General features: G+C 31.6%; 2 protein-coding genes across 2 annotated transcripts; both read right to left on the minus strand.

Moving 5' to 3' along the window:
* Nucleotides 1-275: 275 nt before the first annotated feature.
* TRIADDRAFT_54328 (uncharacterized protein) lies at nucleotides 276-6,834 on the minus strand (the record flags this gene model as incomplete). Its single annotated transcript, XM_002110871.1, has 19 exons — nucleotides 276-305; nucleotides 1,050-1,101; nucleotides 1,640-1,783; nucleotides 1,852-1,940; nucleotides 2,020-2,181; nucleotides 2,342-2,416; nucleotides 2,556-2,640; nucleotides 2,854-2,940; nucleotides 3,032-3,102; nucleotides 3,200-3,366; nucleotides 3,478-3,682; nucleotides 3,799-3,992; nucleotides 4,253-4,367; nucleotides 4,437-4,542; nucleotides 4,644-4,686; nucleotides 4,889-5,000; nucleotides 5,229-5,354; nucleotides 5,964-6,106; nucleotides 6,750-6,834. The coding sequence occupies 19 exons, from the start codon at nucleotides 6,832-6,834 to the stop codon at nucleotides 276-278; spliced, it is 2,091 nt and encodes a 696-aa protein (XP_002110907.1).
* A 4,883-nt stretch (nucleotides 6,835-11,717) lies between these two features.
* TRIADDRAFT_49991 (uncharacterized protein) lies at nucleotides 11,718-16,293 on the minus strand (the record flags this gene model as incomplete). Its single annotated transcript, XM_002110872.1, has 9 exons — nucleotides 11,718-11,815; nucleotides 11,912-12,024; nucleotides 12,146-12,221; nucleotides 12,677-12,764; nucleotides 12,850-12,926; nucleotides 13,067-13,124; nucleotides 13,559-13,639; nucleotides 15,165-15,269; nucleotides 16,105-16,293. The coding sequence occupies 9 exons, from the start codon at nucleotides 16,291-16,293 to the stop codon at nucleotides 11,718-11,720; spliced, it is 885 nt and encodes a 294-aa protein (XP_002110908.1).
* Nucleotides 16,294-22,788: the final 6,495 nt, after the last annotated feature.

The following is a 22,788-nucleotide window of genomic DNA, read 5'->3' on the forward strand; positions in this document are numbered from 1 at the left end:
CTGTGGATTTTCAACAGTACTCGATATTAACGTACTGACGCAAAATAACCAAAATAATCATTCAAGATATTAATGCCGATACATTATTAAGTATATATCAACCCTGCCAGGAAATTATTAAAATAGCATCATTTCGTTCGTTATTTTGATTAATTAGCAATTACATCATTCTTAAACAATGACTATGCAAATAACATTATTTTAATTTTATGCTCAACATTAGGCGGTGTAATTTTTATTAGGTAAATTTTATTATAAAAACAAAATAATAAGTACTAATCACGGCTGAAACGAAGTCCATAAACCTTCATTAACGACACAACGTACAAATTGTTAGATATTATAGCAGTAGGTATGAACATTGCAAAATGTCTGCTAAACGTGTGATAATATTACTACAATCACCGTAACTCTAATAACATTTATACTTAAAATTACAAATTAAAAGCAATAACAGGAGGATACATGACCCATGGTACGGTAATATCAAATTTGTCCATCACAATTTGAAAAGAATTTCTCAACCGTTGACCGATAAAATTACTCACCAGGTTTAAAAGCAGACTAAAATATTATCACTTGCATGTTAAAACAGAATTTATCAATACACAGAATCTTCAATTATAATGCTAATAAAAAATTAGATAAGCTGTTAAAAAATTTTTTAAATTTCTTAAGGACTGTCATTGGGTAAGCTAAAAAGGATCTTCGGTTAAGTTACTAAAACATCAACCTAATACTGATACCAAATAGTGTTAATACGTGAAACAGCGTTCAATTATACTAAACTTAAAGGTTCAAGGATTGCAAAGAAATTAAAATGAGTTTTCTTTCGCATCAAGAACAGCTTCATCGAACGATAGAGGTTATCTCCTGGATGCTATACATGAAATTTAGATGAAAGTAACCAACTTTTCAAGTTATTGTACACATAGATTGAAAATCTATTGGCGCTAGTACGTGTAATGTCTAAGCATTACAAAGCAGTACTCCACATTTTAGCCGAACATATCAAGTATTATATTTCAAATCATTTATCACGATCTAACAAGACTGTTATTACTTTCTAATATCATACGATCGACGACAGAGGCTGAATACCTAATTGATGGAAAAGAATAAATAACGTATCTACTGTACTGCAAATTCATCTAGTAAATAGTAGTCATGTTACGGTAATCACGTTGTGATTAATAGCTTCAAAATCACTCTCGTTACAGTAACTTGTGTTAAATAGTAAATTTGTTGTGTTAACATAATTATAATACGAATGCAAGTAGATTACAATACATCAAATATGTATAACGATAAGTCTGTAAAGGTTTAAAATAAAAAGAACGGGTGAGTATTGGCGGTATTATATGCTACATACACTACAGTAAATTATAAGGAAGTAAATGCTTATAACTATATTGCATTATAACGTCGATAATTTGCCGAATATATGTTTAACCATTTCGTATTCTCGCTATTATTGTACTGTTAGTGATCTATTATCCGTTGTGTACCTCCAACGACCTAAAAACAAATATATCCTTTCTTAGTAATTTTGTAAATTAAAAGATGTACTCTTCACTTTCACTGCAATATGAGATTTAGCGGCACGCATCGAAATATCAAAATCCAAAACAATACTTACTTTACAAGAGATATAAATTTACTGCACGATTCTTCATCGCAATACTTAATAATGTCATCAAGTAATGCTAAACGGTCTTTAGTCACAGCTTCAGCTGCTATTATACTTTCCAAATTATTACAAATAGACTTAACAATATCATGCCTGTAAAACAATTAAAACCGTCAATCTATGAGTTAGCCATTGATATAAGTACTTTTTAATTATCTTACCACTTTAAATGAAGAGATTCATCTTCTTCACCATTTGATATACAGCCATTACCTCGTTGCACCAATAATCTGAGGAATATTAGCCCAAACTGTTTTAATAAATAAAAAATGGCACAATTTGAGATCATTTAAGACGCAATTTTCAATGAAAATAGTAAAGTTGCATACCTCATTTTTATATGCAATAGCTACCGGGTTAACTTTGCTTTGTCCAGGCCTTATTTGGCTATTTATAGGCCCGTGCAATAAATTCTGAGCGCAAATTATGCAATTTGCCAACGCCATTTCAACAATTACTTTCTGAATCGCATCTTTCATTACCATTAATACCTTAAATATAAAGTTCAAGCTAATTTAGCAAAATATACTTGAACATAATGTAATAAAACAAAATTGGTATGATAATTACTTATAAAATTTAAAAAGTACAATTTGTTCGTTCTCAAAATTTGTTGATAAGTTGTCATTATGAAGAGACTTTCTTTCTTACCTTGTCAGTTTGGTCCTTCTTAATTATTATAGGTAAATTTTGGGATATAGTGCCCACAATTGCAAAAGCTTGATCCTACATGTTTAAAAAATTCGACATTTTTACGTTCAGTAAAAAGTGATGGAAGACAATTTCAAAACCCAGTTTGTTATTTTCTTTATGTATTCGTTGGTAAATTATAAAGCAATATAAGCAACAATTTTCCTATTCGAACCTGGTTTAGGAAACGTAGCAATCGACTTATTAACGTTTTTCCCTTTTGAATCATCAAGATTTGAACTAGAATATCGTCATCGTTCCTATATTGCAAGCAGTCAAAATATCAAGCATATTATTTAATCTAATCTAAGATTCGAGGCTTGTTATACGCTACTACAGTATGATAGTATACCGTTACAAACAGATACTGTATTATCGCATTTTTACTTGATGGACTAGTAGTCATCACACATGACCATTGTAATACCGTATACAATAAGGCCTTAGAATGGTATATAAATTCTGTTTCATACTTTTCAGGTGCACCAGTAGTTGTTTTCAGTTTTAATATCTCAAACATTTCATTAATAGTAATATCTTTCTTCATATCAATTTCCTTCCTAAAATGGAAGTCATATATTATTATCAAAATCATCTCATTACTTAAACAGTTATAGCTTTATCCACTAGCAACAAGTACAATGGACATACTTAACACTTTCATCGTCAGTGCATAAAGCCTCTCGATCGAAATCATCCAATGTCAATAATAGAGAATAAATCTAATAATTTTCATATTAAATTAAATTTTATTAGCAAAAAGACTTACAAGTAAGCAATTTTTTACTATGTAGAGCAATATTATTGACATCAAATGACCTTCTCTACAGAATGTAGTGTGATACGTCTTTTCCTGAAGGCTTCTCTTGATGGTGTGCTGGATTTAACTTCGTCACTATCAAATACTTTCTGTACAGCATCAATGACTTTCCGCGGATTTGTTAACGAGTAGACAGGTACTTTACCAAGAGTATTCTCGAAAGAAACTAATGTATTTAGACAAAAAACAAATTGTTCTTAAATTATGCAACGAAAAACAACCAATTTGCTAGGGGTAAAAATCTCGTATAGAAAATTTTTTCTTCTAGTGACTTTACCAGGATCATGCTTTCTAGCTTTGATATCAAGTGTCGAAGGCTTAACTAAGTTCGCTGTTACGTTCATTTCATGATTATGTTGATCAACGTCTTTGGATTGCAATTTAGAAACAGTATCAGGTTGATTAGAAAGCTCAAGTAGTGCTTTGTAATCATCCGTTATTGGTACACCAAGGCGTTTTGCTAATTTCTTTAATTCGTACATCTAGTAATATGATTGGACAAAATACTATATTATATAAACTGCAATATTAGATGTACCAATGGTCGAAAATAAATAATTTTAATATTAAAAAAATCTATCGGCTATTACATTACTACCTGAAAGTAGTAGTCGTCAACATATGGATCCTGGTTATTTAACTGCAACAACTGAATTTTGAGAAGCCATTCTTTTTCCTTTCTAGTCATCAGGCTATCAGGAGAGTTACTTTCGTCATGCTTTAAGATGCCAAGTCTCTCTCCAATTCCACTTAAATCTATGTTATCGAACGCGGTGAAAGCTTTTGCACGATCTTCAGTCCGTAATCTAGGTCTTATCAAATTAGAGCGGATCGGATATAAATGCGGGTGAATTGGCGGCCGTACATGTCTATTATAGTGCGGATGCATCATAAACGGAGAGTTAGGTGGACCCCATCTAGTGTTGTGGCCCATTATTTTGTTGTTATTATTAGGAGGCATCTGATATCTTCCAAAATTTGGTCTTGGCATAGGTGGCATAGTGGCATAGGGTGCATTGATGGGCGATGAGGAAACGGCTGACGAAACTCACGAGGAAAACGTTGATAAGGAGGTCTATTAACAGGAATCGGGAAATTAGGTATTTCAAAGCGAGGAGGAACGTTTCGTATACCCAAGGGCTGCCCCTGTAATAGAGTAAAGCCGATCTGTAAATTATAATATTTAACAAAAATATTTTTAAAGATTATATTTTAAATCAGTTATATATGCGGCACCTGTAAAAATTGTGACGATGGTGGTGCAGTATCGTGTTGAGGGAGAGTACTCGGTCTAGCTGGGAATGGCGGTGTTGTAGGTAAAATTTTGGCATTTTGTAAAAGTCTGTAGCAGATTAATTCGAAAATTATTTTTTACTTCTTTATATCTTTTGCAGTTCTAGCTAGCTATGCCACTACAACAAACTACTGAACTTGAATACATACCTATTTAGGTTACCCATACCACTATCACTTACGGTTTCATGATCTAAATGACAAGGTCAGGTTTAATTTAGTGCAAATGATTTTCATTTTATTCCACAATAATTTTTTCGATAAAACATTAGATAAAGTATAAATAAGGAAGCATAGATAATAGTCGTTTATAGAAGATATATCCTCTCGAAAATTGCATTTGCATTAGTAATTTTAGTTATCGTGAATCAAGAAAAGTGCATGCTTTAAATTACCATGACGCTGTTTTAAAATTTCTTTTTCTAATTCTTCAACAGTTAGCTTCTGTTTAGACTTATCATGCCAATCTGGTGGCTTTTGAGAAATACTTTTGATAATACTATCGCCCTATAATGCATAGGATAGTAAGGTATGATGCTTAGATGAACAAACTACCAAGTAGCTTCGAATAAGCCAATGAATTAGAGTATTTCGCGTTTAATACACTATGATAAAGGTTATTTTATCATGACAAGATGTTATTTTAAATCTAACAATCATACTATACTAATAAGGGAATAATACGTAGTTATACTGTTCTCTGTGCCTATGCATAGAAAGGATATGGACACTTACCGATAAGGTTGCTAGATTGTTTTGTTCACGCAAGTTATCATTATTCCATGATGGTAACTTACTGTCAAAGCTACTCCAAATAGTTGGACTAAAAGGGCTGTAACCTCCTTGCAAATTATCATCGTTCTATCAAATTGAACATGATATTTAATTAAAACGTACAGCTTGTAGAATCTCCAAAAGTGATAGATTTATATTCGAGTCAAGATGATAGTACATTAAGTAATCTGACTTTGATGTGCATTACCACATTAAAAGACCGCAATACGTCACTAAAGCAAGATTTACGCCGTAACTCAACGAAATGTAAGATCCTATTCTACTAGTTCTCCTGCATCATAGCTGCTTTTAAACTTTAATTATTGCATTTCGATGCAGTAATTAAAACTGAAACGTTACACGTTTCCGGACATGCGATGCATATAACAAATCGCATTTAGTGTTGCATGCAATAAATCAAATTGACAATGATGACTTTAAGTAGAATTTATGGCAGTCATTATCAGTTATTATGGCGCAATGCTATGGCCGATAGTGTAATCGGTGTTATACTATCATGATTACATTGCTATATATATATACACATCACGTTATGGCCTAATACTTTTCGTTGATTATATAATTCTATACTCATGTATCATACGTCGAAGATGGTGCATTGTAACAATTAATAGCTGTGTCATCAGTACTTATATTAATTGAATGTTTTTTAATCTGCTAGGCGCAAAAACTTACGTCAACAGAGCGATTGCCACTATGCTGATAGAGTTTCAATCCCTGATTGCCATTGACTTGCGTTGTTGCTGCTGTTCCACTGCTCTCATCCACTTTGTGACATAGTCCAGACAACTGCTGATGGGCGCTTTCCCAGTCATCAACTATTAAATTAATTACATGTCATAATATTAACAACTTGGTAACATCATGGTACAGTAGTTATCCAAACAATAAACCATATCGAGAGGTGGATTTTAAAATTGTAATTGCTTTATACCCGTATATCGAATCGATTTTCGACCTTTCTACTACCATGAAGAAGTAACTAAGTAAGTTTAATTCTAAATTAATGGATGAAATGCTTTTGATTGAGTGTCAATGAATGACGCAAGTATGCCTTGAAATAGATGAAATTTGACATAGTTCACTATGCTATCGTGTGTGGTTAGTTAAAGAGTTGGTTGAAATATCTTTAGTTTTAAGAGTATTATACATATTGTCATAAGAAATGTAGCGTTTAAGCGTCCCTTTTCTTGGGCAAGAATATGGCGACAAGTTTATCCATGCTTCCGCGCGAGAATGAATACCGTACCCTTGATACCCGCCAATACTGATGTCATGTATGCTTTGGCGCTCACATGGCACTATACAGTACATCACATTCATTTTCTTGTAGTCGCAAGGTCTATCACACTAGGACTAATGCAAATTGCATGTCTAATAATGATATATTAGCCAATTTATGTGCTAACGATTTTTTCTATTGAGCGGATGAATCACTCAAAAGGAATAACATGCACTTACCAACTGCTCCAGAGCCGAATGTATCGTCATTGAAATCATCGATATTTTCTTGATCAAATTCACTGTTATCCTCCGGTGATAACATGTTTGACGGACGCTAATATTGAAAATATTTCCATACATTAACCCTATCTAAATCCATCTATTTACTCCTACTGAATTTATCCTTTATCAATCACAAGAAACGCTCCTAATTATGATAACAAGCAGGCGATTACCGGTATATCCATAGGATATTTTGCTACTTCGTCGTCCATAGCAATGGCATGGCATCCATTACTACGACAGCAATACGTTCTGACTTGAATGATAGTGAGTCAACTACGTACAGTATGGAGTACTACAGTACAGTGGTCCACTAGTGACAGTCTCCACTGGATTATACTGTACAGTACTGTACTGTACACTGTAGTTTTTTTCCCGTACTGTACAGTACAGTACTGTACTGTACAGGACGCTTCACTGTGACTACAGTACTGTACAGTACTGTACGTACAGTACTGTATCGTGTACTGTAATGTACAGTACTGTATACTGTACTAATGGCAAATAAAGTCCAATAAAAGCTCTTTGACGGCCATTTTTGGAGGCCAAATCAACTTAATTTTTTAGTTTATGTAGGTTACAAAACAGCTATGCAACAAGATCTTTGACGGCCAAATCAACTTAATTTTTTAGTATATGTAGGTTACAAAACAGCTATGCAACAAGATAACGTAATGCACAATCATTCAGTCAATTCCCTGAACCACGTATCAGCGAGCAGTATCTACTCTTTCAGCAACACTTTTCCTATACAAGTAGACTACAAAAAGACTGAAACGCCTCGTATCTTACGTTAAACACGAATCATAAGAACTAACTTTATTAGACGATTTATCGCATTTATACACTCTTTTACAATAGCAAAGACATCCCAGTTAGTAATAGTAACGTTAAAACCTGATAATGAATCAAAAGCTAATTTTATCTACTGCTACCTATAATGAAGACAACAGTATTTACCAACATAGACATCGAATGACTAATACAAAATTGTCAGATTACAATATGTCCTATCACGGAACATTTCTACCATAATCTACAATCTACCGTCAGTAAATTACAATCACAGTGATTTAAATTGTAAGAAGATTATTCTCGATTCCCTAATTAAACTACTAATTTCAGTAGGCTGTAAAGTATACTGTATAAGGGTAAAGCAACAAAATTATCCTAACATAGATGTTTCTACTATAATCTCGATATTACAGTGTAGAACACTGTAACAATGTAGAATTGAATTTCAGTTACTCAGGCAGGCATGGTCGAAAATTTCCTTAGAATGCTTCGAAAAATAGAGAAAAATCTAAAATTTCTATATTCAAACATTTTATTGCTAATTAAACTTTACTGGTCGTAAATAAGAATTTTAAAAATAAAGCATTCGAGTGAAAATAAGAATTGTACCGGAAAAAAAAATGCCGTTCGTGAAAAAAAATAATCATTTGTCGAATTAAGAGCGTACTGTTACTAATTAGAAAAACTTGTAACAGCTAAATAACCCGCTCCGTGGCCTGTTCAATATCTTCATTTATCCTATAAATAGGATAAGAAAGGTTACAAACTTTGGACTTTTTTCTATGGATACGAAATACTAAGTACTACATTTTGAGGTCTTAACAGCTTTAGAATAGGATTTTGGATGTTCAATTTTCTTTATTGCACTTACTCTGGCTATTAGTTGTACACGTAGACTACAGTAGCAGAATCAGAATAAGGGACTTCTAATAAGACAAATTAGAATAATTAATCATCTATAAGATAGAAGCATTCTTTCTTTCTTCTACGACACTACCTCTATCGCTTTGATGGAGATAAAATGTATACTGTAGCTATTTCTTTTTTACCATGATGGTAAAACGTCTTTTTCTTTTTGCCACTGTCTACATTGCTGAGTGTATTATCGCGATGGCACCTTCACCAAGCCGATTGTAGAACAACACATCTACTGTTGAATATTCTAGCATGACTACTGGATAGCCATATAGTATCTAGTAGTCCATGAACTATACTTAGAGTATCTACACTGAGTGTGCAACGGTTCTTGCAGACTCTTACTGTGTGTAGGCAACTATAAAGTAAAATTATATTGGCTGTATACAACAAAAATTTACTCATATTCAATAATATTTCAACAAGGAATCGCTTTTTCTTTTACCTCAAGGCTAAAATTAAACTGAAATGATGGAATCATGTTAACTATGATAGGTAGCAAACATAGCCTACTATGTCATACTGTAGTGTATGCTGAATAATGTCTTCTGCTTGTAAACATAGGGAACACCACATACGTCTATGCGTATGTTATACTCGAATTGGGCAAACAACTGCTGTCCACCATAACTAGACTACTCCATGTTGACATGAAATATACAGTGTTTAGGATACTGAATAATTGTATGTTATCCTACAGAATGGATATGCCTGAGAAATAATAAAATGCAATAGTCACTTTTTTATTTGATGATCATTAATTAAGATATTGCACGTAAAAATGAAATACCAAAACGTCCATCGATGCTACATCAGCTAGTATATAGAGAAAGTACAGTAGAATGGAGGACAAGCCATAAGTGTAAATAGATTGTTATTATTGATCAATTCTATATTATCGTATTCAATACAGAGGTGACAATAAAATATCCTGCTGCTGTACCTGTAGTGATAGATTGATCAATACACTCTGATAGTCTACATATAGCATATTGTATTATTGTATTATGAATGCATCTGATATCTACGTCTCTTTCGACGTTATGCATTTTGTATCCATCTAAACTTATCATACAACTAGCTTTCTTCATATCATCACCTTCCTATTTTCAATTTAATTCACTAAGCAAATTGTACGGTACTTGGTATCTGATAGGGAAATGCTAATAGACGAATACGATATTTAAATATATGCGTATACTCTAAAGAGAGGTAGGATTGATCGATTTATTACCATGGATAAAATCAACTATATCGGTATCTTGTAGAAGGCGAATATTGTAGTTACTATTCATGATCGATTACAATTATTCAGCTACGTTAGTTTGCTTGTCATATCATTTCATCAGTGACTATCGTCCTCATCAACATTAAAAGTCGAATGATTTGCGATGACGACATGCATATCCGACGTACGAGCATAAGCACAGTTCCACGTGAACAACAAATGCTTACGAACAGCTACAATACAACCGTAGCAGCTTAGTATCATACAAATTTAATTACAATTTTCGACATAAAATGCACTGTATTATACAATATTATTTGAATTGTAATGAAATACCATAATATTGCAGCAATATGAATACCATCAATGGTGATAATAAAATTTTTTCTTTCACTAACTTTATAAGCATTCGTCTTGAAAAATATAAAAAATCACGAAAGGTTATTATTGTTACTTTGAATATACATTATTATTGCAATATTTCTCATTAAGAAAGTCATACGTAGAAGGTCGACAATCTTTCAACCAAGCCAAATTACAATCGTGCTATTACAAATATTTTCCCGTATCTTACTGATACCGCACATAATTTTGTTAATTATAATAAACGTAAGTAAAAATAACAGTTTACAGACGAATGAAATTATGTTATAATTATTGTATTAATTATATTTGGCAAATTAATGATTCAGCCTTGAAACTAATTCGTTGTAGATTTTCTCTTATTCCCTGCAAATATCTCCTCAATACATGAATACAGTAGACTGTACTATTATTAGCTCTCAAATTTATTTCAGCATGATATGTTACTTAACCAAAAGTTTGAAATATTATGACTATAACGAGCAGTGAATCATATATTACTATCATAAAGTCATTTTCGAATGTAATAGATCTGAATAATTATATATTCATAATTTCAAAGCAACTATCGCTTTCTTACAGAACTGACGGGCGGCAATTTTGGAACTGTAGACGAAGGTGAATTAATTCTAGTGTAACCTCGCATTTGTGGAGGATTAGAGTTACTTCTTGTAATTGAATTTGGTGGTATATTTAATCGCCTGTGCGATTCCGCTTGTTTGGTATTGGGTACGTAGGCGAAAGAATGGGATCGCGCGGATTCAACTCCATGCTAAGAGAGAAACAGGTTATAAAATAATTATTCAACTAAAAATTACTTGTTATCATATCTCATATAATAGGTAGATGATTACTTTATCAATAGCACCATTATTTCTTGCTTTACCACCACTGCTAACTGACCGACCAGTCTTTCTAGCATTTGATCCTATACGATTACTTTGATTCGATATTTGAGTATTTATCGTAGGAGACCTTATTGCAATTGGTGGAGATTGCGGAATTTTCCCCACATTATTTAGGTTAGAAGGAGTTGAAGAAGCTCGTTGCATCGCAGAAAACGACTGATGAAAAAGCAAAGTAATTAATCATCAATTCTATTATTTAAGAATCAGTTATATATTGTACTCTTTTAAGCCTATCTTTAGCCGTATCAATCTATACCTCTACGCTTAATCCATTTTGATAATCCGGATTGATCTTATTAGGGGCTATTCCTTCACGAGAAAATGTAACACCGACTTCCTGGTTCTCTTTACTCTCATTATACTCAGAAGGCTACATTTAAATATAAACAGAACTAATCAGTGCTATAACCTTGAAAGCTGCTTAAATTAATATAGTTGAAAATGTATATAATAATTTAGCTGAAAGTGTAGGCTTATATTATAATTAAGTAGGTATGAATATTAATCATCTTACCGAATTATCTTGTTCTACTGTCTTCTTTTCTTCATTCATAATTCTCATTAATTCTAATGCGGTTGGACCATCTGATCCTTCGCTACCCTATATTTTTTATTAATATTTTATAGGTCTATCACTTCGTGCATCGATATAAAATTTTAATCTTATTACGTTTTTAAAATATCAGAATGTTAGTAATTAAAATAGATAATATCTCAAACACATACAGTAATCCATGAATGATTGAGAATTTCCTTTGCAGTATAGCGTTTTGCAGTATTAACACATAAAATACGTTGGAGCAGTTCTTTGGCTAAATATGGGAATGTTATTAAAATTTTTAATATGGAATTAAAACAAATGCAGATTAAGTTGATACCTATATATCCCAAAATTATAATATTATTACCGGAATCACTAACGGTCTTCCAAATTGGTTGATTAAAAGTAATTTCTCCCTTCTTAATTAATTCAAAAAGTTTATCTTCATCATCTGCAATAAAAGGGCCTTCACCGCATAATCTATATTGACAAATAAGTACATTGCAACCTGTTAAATACTTCTTCAGGAAGTTAATACGCGTATTATAAACTCTTGCGTAGCTTAATTGTGTAGTAGATAAAACGCAGATAGGAAACTTACAACATATACATGATGACTCCAATACTCCAAACGTCACATTTTCGCGTATAGCCTAAATCATTAATAACTTCAGGAGCTATATATGAAACAATAAAAAATATATTATGGTTAAAAATTTCGAACCAGAAAGTTTATCAAACAAAGATTAAAAAATTAAAGGTGCACAGTGTCTGTATTCCAAATATTGCACAACATCACAAGGTAAAAACAAGGACATAATTTGAAATCCAGTAAATTAAATACATCTATGTACACAGAAGAACATTGTACGTTGTTAGTAAACTACTAACATGATTGTAGTATAAATTTCAGCTCGTCATAGAGTTTTAATAAACGTGCAACAAAATTAATTATTATTAAGTGGCAAGAGTATTATCATAGCACAGATACATTGTCATTTTAAATGTTATTAGGATATTGAAAATTTTTTAAAATAGCGGCTTTAATTCAAACTAAATGACTGATTGCTGAATAAAAATTGTACCATAAATTAATATCGAAATATAATGCGTATTAAAGTTCTCATCTTACCCATATATAATGGAGTGCCACAAGTAGTCTGCATCATAGCATAACCAGATTGATCCAAAACTATGCAAGCTAATCCAAAATCGCTCACCTAGTTGACAAATAATTTAATAAAGCTGTAATACGATAGAAATATTCAATATTAATATGTTCAAACTGTCTAGTAAAAGTCGTACCTTAATATTCAGTGAACGCTCATCTCCTGACTTTTTCAGTAATATATTGGCTAATTTCAAATCCCGATGGACGATATCTGAATTACAAGTAATCCGATGAGTTTCATGTAGAGTAATTCCAAGATTCTTACGTTAATTGTATTTCAAGGTACAGTTAAATAATGATAATTCTCTCTTAATTTTATATATTACTCATTATTGTAGAGAATATACTTACTGTGATCGTCTAGATAAGCTACAGCGCTTGCTAGCCGCTTCATAATAGTTCTTGTTTGCTGTGTAAATTATAAAATAGATATTTATTAATTTCACATTATATTTCCACACTTATCTGTAAATCATATCAACAATCACTAAATCTGCTTTATAAAAGCTATTGGATATCTATCATGTTAACGCTAAGATAAAATTAGCGTGGTGAAATTATATTTATTTAAGGAAAACTAAAATGGAAATTTATTTTGATATTATTTAATATACATTTTAATTAATCGTATGAGGTTTACAATTTTTATTTCCAATACTGATTATGTATTTGTGATATCGTGCTAAAGATTTCGCTACAGTGATAAGCTCTTCATTTCCTATCACATATTGCTATTGTCAATTTCTGATCTTATTTTCTTATTTTTCCACGACTATGTATCTATCTTCATTAAGGAAAGTGATTCGATAGGAATGGATACCATGTTAAGTCATTGTAACCTACATTTTCTGTATAAGAACCACGATTTTTTAAATCGATCAATATCTCTCCACCATCGCATAATTCCATAACCAAATACATTTGCTATGCATAAGTAAAGAAATACATAATTAATATCTGTACTCAAGATTAATTGATAATTTATGTGTGTTAATTTTTTCAAATAAAACTAACTTAAAATTGATAAATATGCATAATAATAAATCAGGAGCAATACTATTACTAAAATGATAATATAGGAAGAGCATTAAAGATTCAATCTCTTACTATTAGACTACTGTATATTTATAAGCTATTAACTTAAATTACATTTAGAATTGTATGATCAAAAATTACCAATCTTGACAGGAAAGTGAAATACAACTCGAGAAAAGATAATGTATTATAATTAAGACCAAGCTGATCAAACTATTTGTAATATAAACAAGGCGAAGCAAATTATTTTTTAAATCAAAAATCATTTCTAGATCAATACATTCTAAAATAGTTCGATCAAAGAAGAGATATCGCTTTATCTTAATCAGTCACAGTGCTGTGTTCAATATAAAACGTAGCAATCAAGATTCAATCGTGAGCTTAATTAAAGTATTAAAAGCATAATTGAAGATAAATAACTCTTAATTAAATTCTTTCTCAAATTTGTATCAATTATCACTGAAATTGTAACGTTGCCAATGCACATAGGATAAATTAATTCTAACGTGTGATGACAGGTGAATATACTAAGCTCTGATCATCTATATTCTATGCTATCTTCAGTTGGAAAATATAGAAATTGCTGATATTACGCAATGTACTGTCAACTCTGTACAAGATCCTTTTGTCATTAGTTAACGTTATCAGCGGCTAAAATTCATACATAATTCTACTATCAATAAGTACGATCGATAATTAAGTATAGTTGAAACGAAAAGTATAAAACGAAGGGTCGTAAAGGCCACGATAGTACAAATTTTACGGTTAAAATAGAAGGCAAAATCTTTTGAAGGTAAACATCAACCAACATAGTCTAATCGTAATCAAATGTTGGATATCGTCATTTGTAATGGTTTCATCAAAGACAATACATGTAAGTTTAATTCAATTCATATCTAAAGTGAGGATTTTCTTTATAAGATAATTAAAGAAAAAATAAATAGTATCAACGGATCATACTTTTGCTTCCTAGCTTAATTACTTGACTTTGAAATCAGTACCAATATCAAATGAAGAGAGAAATGTGTTGTTATACCAAAGTATATTAGTTTTAACAACACTTACAAACGATTTTCCTAAACTGTTTATTTGCATTAATAAATTATTAATTAAAAGAAGAAAGGAGCAAACTTTCGTACCATTACTAGATTATTTCTTTCCTTTATATTTACTTAACACTTCCACATAAACAGTAATGAAAATTAGTTATCAACGAAGGTTACGTTATAAAGTTTAAAAGTACTCAGAAGGGTAAATAAAAATTTTTATTAGCTATTTATGAGAGGAAGCAGGGTATTATTTTTATAAACATAATCAAAATTTAAAAATTTTGAAAAACTTGTAGTAGCAGCAATCATTTTAAATCGATGTTAGTATCATTTTATAGTTAAAGGTTGATAAATTAAGAAAATACCTTGGATGTTTCGTAAACTTCATGTAATTTGACAATATGTTCATGTTGTACCATTTTCATGATATTTACTTCGCGCTCGAGATTACGAATAGCTGAGCTACCAGCCTAAAGATTGGTTTTTCATCAATATCAAAGTTAAATATATATGACTGAAATAGAAATAACAATTAAAATGAATTTCTACGCTTGAGTAATTTGAATCATTCCTAGGTAGTAACGTATGAGATGAGGTAATTAACTAATACATTAACTATCAAGTATTTAATTGAATTATTCATGGTTGTTTTCCAACCATGAACAACCAGTATTATGCCCCAATTTACATCAAATGGAGTTATTGATGACTCTTTCTTTGATTACACAACAGTATAGCCTATATGCGTATGCTGAATATTCAATTTGATAGTTTCAAACCGAAATAGAAAACTTAAAATATGTGCGAAAAGGAATTTAACCGACAATGGAACCTTATCCAATTCTAATAAGTTATCCATGCAAACTAGCTGCAGTACTATACCACTAAGAATAATTATCAGATTGATAGAAATTAATGGGATAGTAATATTGATCAATTCCGAAAATAAATTGAAACGTTGAAATTTCTTATGGTAAATGTTTTCTTTCCGCGAAAAATATAATCCATTTAGTAGTATTCCCTACTAGTAATACTATCCCTACAACAATTTCTATTCAAAAATATTTAAAACTATAGCTAATTGTATCATCGCTAAATTAATTTGATTTCCTTCTGGTAATGCAATTAGAATCTTATTTTTTATAGCCTATATACGTATGTAAGTTAAAAGTCATAGCGAAAAGAACCAACATTTTTTGGCGATAAAAATTTAAAGTAATATGGGTGACAATATCATACTACTGTAATAACGTTATGCCATCGTTAAAGGCCTACTTTACCTACAGAGAAATTTAAACGTCTTACCTTTTCTTTATGGATGATTTTAATAGCCCAGTGGCGTCCACTTTGACGATGGACTGCCTTATATACAACACCAAAACCTCCTTTACCTAAAGTTTTGACGCGATGATAAATTTTATCTAGATCGCTTTCCTCTTCAATTCGTGTATGAGGTACAACTGGAATTGGTTGTGATCTTAGTTTAGCTGACATGATAACTAAAATACTGTATATTCAAATTATGTTTATGTAAACCGAAACTTAAGTAAATGAGTCCTTGACGGTACCAGAGGTTGACTACGTTAAACAAAATTTTTGAACTTTGACGATTACTTTATTAGAGATATTATCCTTTCGAAAATGGAAAATTTCAACGTATTCTTAATCAAAGAGAGAGATGTACTATATTACGTCGTCTTGAGGTTGTTTTATCTCTTAAAGATTGATTGAATATAGTTCTACGGCAGTTGTAGAATTACTTAAAGAGAATTTGGTTAAAATAAAGCGATTAGAGGCAAATTTAAATCGATGTTGACATCCACCATACAATTAATTCAACCACGATGAAATAAACTTGACCTTTGCTACCGATTATAAAAGGATCGTACTTAAGGATAGTATTAGGGTAAATTTCCTGATAGCAATTAGATACCAAGAGTTTACGATTGAACTTGTTTTGATCTCGTGTAATTCAACAAGCGTTAAATCAATCAACTTTAAAAGGGGCTTAATATCCGTATAATAGTAGAACAATGTTTGAATTGGATCAAAGTTATCTACAGTCTGTTATTAAATGGAATGACTGCTAGAAATCATCCATTAAAAAAATTAAAAATCAAGGTGATTCGGGACTTTTATCCAAGTTACCTTAGAAAAACTGTTATTCGCTGGTGAATACGAATACATTAATAGTAACAGCGTTAACACTAGCTAACAGGTGAAATAGATGATATGGTTAACATCTACTTTAAGAATCCAATAACCACCAGCCAAATATTCAAATTAACATTATTAATTTGGACTTGGGTAAAAATAATCAGGAGTAATACAAGTAAGTAGACGTTGAGCGCGGGCACTTTCTATACTTGGGAATAGCTTTGGAAAGAAACGATCAATTCCAATTTTGTTTCCTTTTCCTAATCTCTTTAAAACACTTCTTTCCTTATAATAGTATGAAATAATCTAACACTCGAGAAATGTATTAGATAGCGAAACCGCTAGCGCCAAAGAAGGTCAAAAGGGCCAGACTTCAAGTAGAGAAATAAATCATTCAAATAAAATAGTTGAAGTAAATATAGACGTTATTATAGAAGCATAATTTCTATTATCGTACAAGATTGATGAATTTCTTTCTTCACTACTTTAACTTTCTTTCAAATGGAGGGGGGGGGGGTCAAATGTCTGTCTTAAATAATTTGCTTATTAACCAAAATGTTCTCTATCGACGACGATCTTCACTGAATAATTTATAATAAGGGAACTAGGGGGAAATAGATTAGGTTAACAGTATCCAATTAACGATGATGGGTCGTAACAGTCATCATTTTATAACGTTAACCTAGAAGTAAGCAGTTGTTTTAATACCGTAGTTGAGCTTTATTCACCGGGAAGGATCAACAATTATGATATTGTCCAGTTGATTCAAAATTGAAATTATGAATGTGAAATGAAAGAGTTAATTTTCTTGATGATTGGACGTGTCTTATAGTTTTAAGAAAGATTTGGGATCGTTTCACTTTGAAGTTGATGATCAGATGAGTATCGACTAATTTAAAGTAATTGTTAATATCGTTGATGAATAATTTTCAATCTTATGTTGAAATTATTTGCTTTAAAACTGTATTGGTTGACTATTGATCTCTAGTCACCATAGTTGGTTTTTCGTTAGAGGATTCTTCTACAGTGGTCCAGAACGTAATTTTTTGGATCCCTTTATTCAGTTTACCACTTGAAATCGTTAAAGATCAACTCTATAAATGTTCAACCAGGACTGCAGCGAGGGGAAAAGAAATTCCAATTTGAGGATTGACTTGATCAGTTATGATGATTAAAATGCCCAATGGAATTTATTTTATAATAATTGTTCAAGAGTGAAATATAAACGAGGACAGGGGTAGAAATAAAGCATGATTTATTATTGATTATTAATAAAATCGTCTGTATCCACCAGGGGGTGATATTAAAGTAGCGCTAATGCTGTATTCTAAAGTATACATTAGCCAATTGGTTGGTGTGAACTCTCTGCATGCGTACGTCATCGTCTGTCTGTCTGGAAGGGATTCTAATCAGACATAATCGACATAAATACTTTGTGCCAATCGTTGAAAACAGAATAACATTAATTAAAATTTGAATTATTGATGAATTCGATAGAGTATAGTTCATCATGCCACTTGAACAATCATCATGACAATAATAATTATATAATCATTGTTTTGATGGTGGTTTCTTTATATTCATCTATGATAGTAGAACTTACTAAACATTTTGACCTATTTTTTTTTTATTTTTAGGGTAACCACTGGTCGCTGTTATTGCACGCAGTGACTCAGAAACATCCAACCTTTATATAGAGATAGATTGATATTCTAATACTCTTCATAGCTGTCATCACCATGACCAATAATGAAGAGTACCGTTATTCATCAACCGATAGCAATATTAATCCATTATGGCGGACATAAAACGCTTTATCCGCTGCTGTGCTTATGGTTACGTTGCTATGATACAACCCCAATACGTTGCCGGAGCTAAGCGTACTAGTCCATATTGTCATAGTGATCAAGGACGTTATGTCCACATGGAGACGAAGGATGGTACTATAGGGATCAAGGCGTAGGGAAAAGAAAAATGAACAATTTCTATTTATGATGAACGATTGATATCGTTATTTGCCTTGCAATTAGTTCTTTCGAGGAAGGCCTAATCTTCTAAATAGTTGAAGTTCTGTCGTAGCAATGTACAACGGAGAGAAATCTCTGATCTCTACTGAACTGGAGTAATATCAATGAATAAAAGAACCATTTCTTTGACCTTCATTAGCCATAAGATGGTTCTACATATCACAATGTAGTACATTCTAGTCATGCCTTAAATGCCCAATACTGTAAAAGAAAAAAATCGCTCTATTACTCAAATTAGTCTTATTAGAGCAGGTTGAATAGTGGGTAAGCTGCAACTGATATTTAAACAAATAGTGGGCACGATTATATATATGCGTGCATACTAGGATTAATTGTAATCTTGCTTGCCTAGCAAAAAGAGTATTAGCTTTGCAATTAGCGTAGTTAACTTTGGGAGACTGTGTTGAATAGCATTTACTGCTAGTTTTGCTCCCTATAGCAACTATACTAACGGATTACAGTAGGAAGAATCCATAAGAAGCTTGAATAAACTGTAGTAGATGTTTGAAAAGTGAGCTGTTTTTAAGCTAACGTTTTCTATTATCTAGGCATTAATAATAGTTTTCAATAATAACACTTTCAAGCATTATCCAAGTAGGAAAAAAATAAATTAATACAATTACTCGATAGATAATAAGACAACAAAGGATAATTTAGATCTTCTTGGCAACTTTATCTTTCAGTCTACTTAAGATGATGTTTTCGTATCGCACTACTATAGCAAAATCGTTAAAGGAAAAATTGATTTAGGGATTTTTTTTATTGAATTGAGCTTGTGCTTAATCGGAAGCGGATAAGGAAGACAAGTATAATTAAGTATAACTTATTTTATAGACTCAACTAATCTAGATTAATTGATGAATGCCGATAGAGTACCATCACACTCATTACGTCAAATAACTTTTTATTTCATGTCATATCGACAATTTCAACGACAAACTGTTGCTTTAACAACTTAGTTAGACTAACATTGAAAATTCCTAGAAATGTTGATCCTAATTATTATTTCGCTACTCATTGCTGATGATGACGTATAAAGATAAATGTATATAATTATAATACTATTGACCGATTACAATAATCCTATTTTAACCAGGATAACAAAGCAGTCTTTTAGTAGGATAATAGTGAGTGAGATTTGTGTTACATTTTGAAATACTAATCAGACGTTATAAATAACTCTGTTCAACTGCTCGTTGTTACTACTATACACGTATAACAATAATTGTATCTCAACTGAAAGGTGGCAGCATTGCTAGTAGTACATCATTGCTGTTGCGCCAATGTTCAATTTATTTAATAGAATGTTTGTTGTGATCTCCAAGTAGTGCTAAACTTAAAATAATCCTCTAGGAAAATTAGATCAGACCAATGCTTTGCTTACTGGCCTTATGGTAGGCATGAATGGATAAACGTATTTATTTCTGTTTAAATTTTTCAGAATTTAAAAATTTAGTAACTTTCTATTTATCTTCCGCTTTATGATCGTTAGCCACGGTATACACAAATACTGTATGAATGGTATTTTTGTAATGTACAGTATGTCGTTCCGTTATTATCTTGATCGATTAGACATTAATTTTAAATTTATAAAATCATGCTATCTAGCTCGATTTTAAATGTGAAATCACTCGCTGATATTTCTACTAATTTATTCTTGCTAGATATTGTAAGATAGGACGGAACAGTCAATTATATCGGTTTCGAGGTCTACGCTGTTACTGTAATAGGATAGCCAACTATACCGTTAATTAGTTCGATATATCACGTAATAAATAGTAATAATAAATGAAATGTACGATCATGATTAAATTTTTTATCTTAGCGATCAATTAAAGCTAAGATTTAATTTCATTATAGTAATGTTTCGCTATTATTCAGGGTTATTGAAAAGTTATTTATTCAAAATTATAAATTAAATCTGGATATAATTCGATATAATCAACTAGAATTATTCGGCGTAATATACCGGTACTGTAAATATTCCTTACAGTAAGTACCGTAAAATACAAATACAGTAGTACAAAATAGTTATGTGTTATTATTGTTGTTTTCATATTACGTAGTGAGTCAACAAAACATGCAGCATCAAACTGATATACGAGTATTTACACGTAACCTATGCATTTTACAAAGTCACAGGTAGTAGAATGAATCTGATCCGGCCTAATATATAGCTGTATCATAGACTGTTAGAAACCAAAAATTTCGAATAGTCTGTGGCTATTCTGTCTTTGTATAACAGTGATTTGTAGATAGGACAGAATAGACCACTGTGCACAATTACCGTATATGAGTTAAAGAATTGTTGTAATTGATAGGCAATTGATATTTTTTAGTCTTTTCATTTATCCAAGAAGGTATAGTTGAATTACTTATTAGAAGTATTAGGTTTAGTAACGCAAATCTAGACACTGTAAAATCTTAAGAGATGCTACTGTATCTTTTAAATTAGGTACATTTACACGATGGGCATTTTTTAAGCGCATTGGTTATTTCCTAGCTATGGAAAGCAAGGAGAATATTATAATTCGTATAGTAACAGCATGCCAGTTTAAAGGCTGATTCCGTTTAAGTGCATGTATTTGTGTACATTAACTTGCATGGTCTAGCACGAAACTTAATATAAGAAAACATACGCATAAGTGATTATAGAAGTTGCGAAACGAATCAACACCGAATTTTGTTTGTAACCGACTATACGATCGTACAGGGTTTCTTTGTCCTTGCGTTACGAAAATTGATAAGTATGTTTTCGTCAGCAGATTCGGTCCGCAGCGACTATTTCATAGTGGCAGCTACAGTGGACAGTATGATAAGTGTATACTTGAAATTTGACGACCATACCTAGCTAGCTGTGCTCTTAACAAAAAATATGCGCTGTTTTTCCCAAATTCGTAGCGTTCATATGCCTCGATATTTGTAAGTCAAATTGCCAAATGTTAAGAACACAACGTAACGAATTTAGTTACAAAAGTTTAGAATAAATGAACAGCGGTGGGAAATAACAAAAATTAAAACAACACTTTAATAGGTTTATTGCCAATTACGTACTTATAAGAAAACGTGACGCAAAGCATCTCTACCAAAGGTTGCTGAAACACAAACGAGAGGCGACAAGTTGGTAGAATTGAATCACAATCAGTTATCCGCAACATTCGTTCATTATGGACTTTAACTTTTTACGATATTTATCACATTAGTATATCATAATGCAGGGCAGGAAAATAAGTGCTATTTATTAATTCCGTCAGTTAATAAAAAGCGCCACACTTTCCCGATTGCAATAGCTAAGCTATTATTCAAGTATATTTTATACATTAAATTTTTATCCTTAACAATATGCATCTATGGACGCCATACAATTAATTTAATCGCCTAGCGGGTAATAATTTTTATCTACGCCATAAAGAGTCTTTAGTAAGTGGTCTACTTTAAGGCTTTCTGATAAATCACTTTCTTTAAATGGTCACTAGAACCAGTACATTAGAGCACAACAGCAAGCATCAGACTCTAAAAACACACCTGCGGTGCAAAAGGCTTTAGAAAGAAAGAATTCAATGCAGAACAGATCCCAAATCTATCACTTAGCACAGTTAGATTGTAAGCATACTTAAAATCAGCAAGCTAAAAATATTTGCGAATCAGTCCAAACAATGGCAGAGTACTATACCATACATTTAATGTCAATGTAGTTATAACTGATTGAAAGTATCCAGCAATGATTTACTAATTTTAGTAATATTACAGTTATTTTGGTGACTAGTGTACATACAATTTTTCTAAAGAATGTAATGCAGAAGCT

The sequence above is a fragment of the Trichoplax adhaerens genome, genomic scaffold (genome assembly GCF_000150275.1).
Source record: "Trichoplax adhaerens TRIADscaffold_3 genomic scaffold, whole genome shotgun sequence".
Lineage (NCBI taxonomy): Eukaryota > Metazoa > Placozoa > Uniplacotomia > Trichoplacea > Trichoplacidae > Trichoplax > Trichoplax adhaerens.